General features: G+C 39.1%; 1 protein-coding gene across 1 annotated transcript; it reads right to left on the reverse strand.

Annotated features, from left to right (window-relative positions):
- Positions 1 to 291: 291 nt before the first annotated feature.
- LOC141587798 (F-box/kelch-repeat protein At3g06240-like) lies at positions 292 to 1,521 on the reverse strand. The gene has a single exon (XM_074409267.1). It carries the CDS (start codon positions 1,519 to 1,521, stop codon positions 292 to 294), a length of 1,230 nt encoding a protein of 409 aa, XP_074265368.1.
- Positions 1,522 to 7,223: the final 5,702 nt, after the last annotated feature.

Genomic DNA, 7,223 nt, shown 5'->3' on the forward strand with positions numbered 1-7,223 from the left:
ACTACTCAGCATGCAAGACATTCATTCATACGGAGTATAAGAGTAATTTAACAAAGGTACAGCAAGTTATCTGACTATGTTAACTCCCAAGAATAACAGGTGCAAGTTGAAGTAGTAGTAGTAGTGTGCAACATATGTAACAGACACATACATATAAGGTAATAGATATGTTTATCCATTATATCATAACATTTAAAAACTCGTACCTGCAGAAATCTAGGCATAAAAGGCTGATGGACTGCCAAAGAAAAAAAAAAGCTATGACAATATTCTCGGACTAGTACATCTCGTTCATGGGAAAAACCTCAAATCGCGTGCTCCGTCTCCTTTAGACAACGCCAAGCACTCAGAATACAATTCTAGTTCCAAATAGAAGCTCTTAAAAGCTTTGTACACCTGCACTTCACAACTGGCTATATTATATGACTTATTCCCACAGATAAAATAGCCACCATCACTCTCACAAAAGAAAATCTTGTGGTGTAAATAAAATCTGAATAGTTCATAACCATTCTGACTTGATTTCCCGGAGAACCTTTGAGTCCACGACCCCTTTTTGTTGTCCTGATCTAGGACCCATATGCTGGAAGCAACCTCAGAAATTCTGAAAATCGCTAGTGATTCCCCAAGAAGAAACAGAAGCCTACATGAGCCACTTTCGTCCCAACTAGATGGCAGTTCCAAAAAGGCGATTTCTTCCGTATTAAAGTCAAAGCAACCAAGATGAGTTAATTCATTCCTATCTTTATCAACATTTCCAAGCCAATATGCCACTCCATTCAAGAGAATGGCAGCCGATAAACGATAATATGCCCGAAACATCTCAATACCATTCGGAAAACTAACATTCAACCCATCATTTCTAACAGTCCATTGTTGATCACGGAGAGTATAAACCGCAAGATTCATCTTCCTAGCCGGTTCACTCACACCCTTTTCCGATGCAATCGCAACGACTTTATAATCCTTACTAACAGGAGCATATCCAAACACATAAACAGCATTCTCGAGCAAAGATAAGGGAAATGGGCAATCGGGAATGACCAACGATTTACAAATACAAGGGTTCCACAATCTCAATTTTCTCAGGAGAAAATGAGGACCGTCAGTTCTACCAGCAAAGATCAACCCATTACAACTACCAAAAATATTGTACGAGTACAGATCACATTTCCTGAAAATGAGACCGGTTTCTTGAAGCGTTTCGAGATGACGAACTGTCAACAAATACCCTGACTCATGATTTTCACGGTATCCCAAACTCTCCAGGGCAACTACCAATCTATTGTTATTCCCAGAATTAGAAATTTGGGAAATTTGAAGATGCAAGTGAATGAAATCAGGGTTATCAATAATAGAGCACCAAGATTTACATACGCACCTGAGATTTAATAGAGTTTTCGCCGGCAATTTAACCAAGATCTGAGTCCAAATTTCGGGTGGTAAATAGTTGAATGCTGAAATCTGGGTCAGATGATTGTTGATGATTGTTGATGATTGGGGATTCTTTCTTCTCTTCATTGTTTGTTTACAGCCTAATTTTGATTGAAATGATGATAATCTAGGTAGCACGGACACTTCTCCTAATCAGCCGTCCCGTGTCCGACACCGTGTCGGACACCGACACTCCTCGGACACACGCCGAAACGTGTCCGACATCTATAAAGCCGTGTCTAACTTTCTACATTTATTCGGGCACGTGTCTGACGCGTGTCCATGGTATTTGGGCCGTGTCCGACGCGTGTCCATAACCTTTAGACATCATTTGAGGTGAATGATGTTCTTTAAACGAGAAATGAGTAGTCGAAAGAGATTGATTAGAAGATGCGTTTAGATGGTAAATGAAAATAAGTTATAATCAAGGGCAAATTTTACCTTCACTTTTTTAAATTTTTCTATCAAATAATTTTATAAAAATAAAATCGAACGTTCATAATTATAAAATATATATTTACTTAATTTAAATAACGTGTCCCGTGTCCTAAATTTTATGGGATGTCGTGTCACGTGTCCGTGTCGTGCCCGTGTCCCGTGTCCGTGTCCGTTTTGGTGCTACCTAGATGATAATTACAACTTCAAAACCTAATTTTTATAGGGTCAAATGGTCAAAGTGATTCTAAATAAAAGAAAAATCAATACTCCCTCCCATCCAGACCAAATGTTACAGTTGCTTTTTGACACTATTCATGGTCGGGAATCTTTGATATTATTCTTAATCTATAAGACAAAATATAGTCATGTGAGATCTTGTTTGATTTATCATCATGAATACTACAAGAATATCAAATTTTTATAATTTTTAATAACGTGTAATTAAAAATATGCACGTTACAAAATGTGTCTCGACAAATGTGATAAAGCAACTGTAACCTTTGGTCTGGATGAAAGAGAGTATATAGTCTGACTTAAATAAAATTGTGCTCGATACTTTGGATTTGCACGAGTTAGGAGCCGGTACCGTTTTGGAAACTTTTTCTCGCTACTCATCATGGATGGTTGGATGGAGGATACCAATATACTCCATCTCATGAGTAGTGAGTATTGCTGGGTTGATACCGGTACAGAGCCTACATTCTACCCGCTCTACCCCAATAACATCCAATTTTGATCCAACTTAAAACGATAACCTATAAACAATATTACATGTCCTAACTTGAATCCATTCAAGATGACTAGTTCGTATATTGATTCAACCTAAATACCTATTTATGACCTGAGATCGAATCAGCTTAATAATGATCTAATTAAGACCAATTTGAGATTAATCTTCATTATTATTGAAAGCTACTTTTTGTCGCCCGTGTTTACTTAGTATTGCCAGAATTTGACATTAACTTTCCAGTTCTACCCTTATTTTGTTAGGTACTGCTTTCTGTTGGGGGTTTTTGGTACAAATAATATAAAAGTGCAATGACACAATATTTTTGTTATGGACTTAACCACAACCCAACTTGTATTATTATTCTTAAACCTTAACAATAATACAATCTTGTGAAATTGTAAACAACAGGAAGAATGGTGAATGTTTTATTCTCATTAACTGCAACCCTCATACAACCCTACATATATACTCTTCTATACAAGATTACACAAAGATATAATATTGACCATCCTTAATTGACTCCTTCAATTAAGGTAATAGCTATATCTACCTTCCTAACATTACTTAACAATATATACACCATATCAGAATATTCCGTTAATTATTCTAGCATGTACTCGATATTATTTTGATACTCCCCCTCAAGTTGGAGCACTTGGTAGTCCGAGTCCCAACTTGAATTGGAGATGATCGTATGACTCTCCTCCCAAAGCCTTAGTGAATAAGTCTGCCACTTGTTCCTTGCTTCGAACATGGAACATGTTTATTGCATTCGAAATCAAATGTTGACGCACAAAATGACAGTCGATTTCAATGTGCTTTGTCCTATCATGGAATACCGGATTTCTTGCTATATGTAATACCGCTTGGTTGTCACAATAGAGAGACATTGGCTTTGTATGAAACACTCCCAAGGACGCCAAAAACGCCCTAATCCATATTAATTCACTAATTGCAGCCCCCATAGCTCTATACTCTGCTTCGGCGGTTGATTTGGCTACCGTCATCTGTTTCTTTGCCCTCCAAGATATGGGTGACTGCCCTATGGAAACGAAATACCCACTTAAAGACCTCCTAGTCAATGGACAACTCGCATAATCCGAGTCACAATACCCATGGAGTTGCAAGTCTGCATTCTTCTTAAACGAAATTCCTTTGTCCGGATTTCGCTTGATGTAGCGCACTACCCGTAACGCTGCTTCCCAATGTTCTTTTCTCGGCTCGTTCACGAATTGCGACAATATATGAATCGCATAAACCAGGCCGGGCCTCGTAATAGTCAAGTATACTAACCTCCCAACGAGACGTCGATGCTTCATAATATCTTTCAATACATACCCTCTTGCCAAGGCCAAGTTGTGTCTCGGCTGCATAGGAGTATAGACTGTTTTAGCTCCTTTCATCCCTGCTTCTTTTATTATACTTATGGCATATTTCCTTTGGTTTAAAAACAACCCATTCTTACCATGCGCCACTTCTATTCCCAAGAAATACTTGAGTTTACCCAAGTCCTTTATACCAAAACTCTTATCCAAAAATTCCTTAAACTTTGAACATTCATCACGATTATTGCTTACTACTATCATGTCGTCCTACGTAAACAAGTACTCCAATAAATATTCCGTTTTGATTGAGAGTAAACAGCGAATAATCCGCCAATGATTGCACAAACCCGTAATTTTTCATTGAAGTACTTAATTTTGCAAACCAATTCCGAGAGGCTTGCTTTAAACCATAAAGCGATTTAAGTAGTTTGCATACCTTATTCTCGCCCTTTTTCTCGAAACCTTGTGGAATTCTCATATATACCTCTTCGTCAAGGTCTCAATGTAAGAACGCATTATTCACGTCCAATTGCTCGATGAACCAACCTTTGATCACAGCGACAGCCAACACACATCTCACACTCGTCATCTTTGCTACTGGCGCATACGTCTCGTGGAAATCTATCCCCTCTATTAGAGTAAATCCTTGTGCAACAAGTCTCGCTTTGTACCGCTCCACCGTTCCATCCGCCTTATACTTTATTTTGTAAACCCATTTACATCCAATCGGTTTCTTACCTTTTGGTAATGTAACCAACTTCCATGTTCCATTTTTCTCTAGAGCATCAATCTCCTTGGCCATAGCTTCACGCCACTTTCTGTCCTTTGCAGCTTCATTATAATGGCTGGGCTCATGCACTTCACCAATTTTTGCTAAAAATGCTTTGTGAGCCCGAGAAAAACAGTTTGTATTAACATAATTAGTTAATGGGTAACGCGTACCTGACCTTGAAGACGTGCCTTGAACGTGGTGAGCAGCCTTGTAGTTTGGGGTAATTATTCTAGTCGATTTGCAATAGTAATCTTTCTTCCAAAAAGGCTCAAATTTATCTCGAGCTCCATGACCCATTCTCCCCTGTTCTGTCGTGGCAGTACCCGTTCTGCAGTACCAAGCGAATTTCCGGTATCTGTTTCAATTTCTGCTGAAATTTCATTCTCTGCCACATTTATCTCGCCTGTTTGGTCTGGCTATACTTCAGAATCCATCTTTACAGCCCATGTATCTTCTGATTCATTATCACTCCCCCTCACAACAAGAGTCTCCTCGGTATTAATGAAAGTATCAGGGGAATTTGATGCCCCATTATTATGATTTTTATTGCTAATAGCCTCTTGTAGTGAGCATGAATCAGTATTTGAAGGTAAGAAAGGATAAACGTGTTCATAAAAAATAACATCTCGAGACACAAATACCCGTTTTTCTTTCAAATCATACACCTTCCACCCTTTTTTGCTATGAGGGTACCCAATGAACATGCACCGCTTCCCACGTTCCCCAAATTTATCACGTGGTTTCTCGTTATTATGAACATAACATAAGCAACCAAAAACCTTTAAATTGTCGAGTTTAGGTCGTTTTTAATACAATATTTCATAGGGTGTTTTTCCTTCGAGTAAAGGTGTTGGTGTCCTATTAATTAAATACGCGGCCGTGAGTATGCATTCTCCCCAAAAATGTAAGGGTAACTCTCCCTAAAACCGCAAGGCACGTGCCTTTTCAAGAATATGACGGTGTTTCCGCTCAACCCGCCCATTCTGTTGGGTGTGCCTGTGTTGCTAGTCTGAAACAAAATTCTATTTTCCTCATAATAACTTTGCATAGGCCCGGATAACAACTCCGTTCCATTATCACTTTGAATAATCTTAACACATTTTTCAAACTGAGTTTTGACCATTTGACAGAAAATTTTAAGAAAAATTCCGGCCTCACTCTTATCTTTCATAAGATATACCCATACACCCCGGCTGCGGTCATCTACTATGGTCAAGAAATAGTGAGCGCGGGTCAAACTGGCAACCTGATATTTCCCCCATATATCATAATGAATAAGGCCAAATAAATCATCACAACGCTTATTATTAGGCTGAAACGGAATACGAGACTGTTTTGCTCGGCAACATGAATCACAAACTTCATCTATAGTCCAATTTAAATTACAATCGACTAAATTATTAAAACGAGAAAAAATACTCTTAGACGGATGTCCAAGTCTCTTATGCCACAGTCTACTCTCCTTTGAAACCACAACTTGATTTACTATCTCGATCTTGCTTGGTTGATAGTAATATACCCCATGGCGATGCTCACCCCGTCCAATCATCGTCTTCGTAGTCTGGTCCTGCATTTCACAATAACTCTATAAGAAAACAAGGTAAAGGCGTCTACAGTAGGCGACTGTCAAAACAATCGCCAATTTGGCGACAGAAAAACAAAGGCGGGCGACGGAAAACAGTCGCCAATTTGGCGACTGTAGCTTTTTATCCGAAAATCTGTAGAAAATCCACGGGCGACGTCATATTATCCATTTTGGCGACCAAAAACCGTCGCCAAAAGTAGCGACCATTACCCGTCGCCAAATTGGCGACCACAAACTGTCGCCAATCCCCTGCTTTGTTTTTAACTCTCATTTCTTCACCCGTCATTACCTCATTCATTCATCTTCTTAACAAAAAAAAAAAGCTAAGGACCCGACGCCACCATACACTACCACCACCACCGGACGCCACCACTCGACGCCACCATCCGCACACCACATCACTACCGACCCTTCCTTCAATGTTCTTCTTTTTCATAAAGGTTTGTTTTCGACTCAAATTGATTTAATTACTTCAATCCTTCATATTTTGTTTAAGTTGTGATGCTTATTTAGTATCTAGGGCTTGCTTGGGATGGGAGTAACTATTAAGGGAGTAATGAGAGCTAAAATATGAAGAGATGGGAGGAGATTTGTGCTTTGTGATGGTTGTGGAGGGTGGAAAAAGGAGGTGAGGGAGGAACTATTACCTCTATATGGACGTAATAATTACTTGGAGGAGGAGGTGGGTAACAATTACTCCCCTAATGGAGGGAATATTACACTATATTTCCCTATTTCTATCCATTTCTATCTCCAACTCCCATCCATTCCCTCCATTTTTTAGTTCATTTTAGCTCTATTACTCCCTTAATTGTAATACTACGGATTTTCTTTGGTGACTACTCGACCGAGTAGAGCCTACTCGGTCGAGTAGTACTGTTGTTGTGGGTTGTTTTGGTTCTGCCGATGAATACTCGGCCGAGTATAGTGAATACTCGA

Source organism: Silene latifolia, chromosome 6 (genome assembly GCF_048544455.1).
Source record: "Silene latifolia isolate original U9 population chromosome 6, ASM4854445v1, whole genome shotgun sequence".
Lineage (NCBI taxonomy): Eukaryota > Viridiplantae > Streptophyta > Magnoliopsida > Caryophyllales > Caryophyllaceae > Silene > Silene latifolia.

Bases quoted from the DNA above. Each gene is read 5' to 3' on its own strand.
- LOC141587798 (XM_074409267.1), bottom strand. From the start codon at position 1,521: ATGAAGAGAAGAAAGAATCCCCAATCATCAACAATCATCAACAATCAT.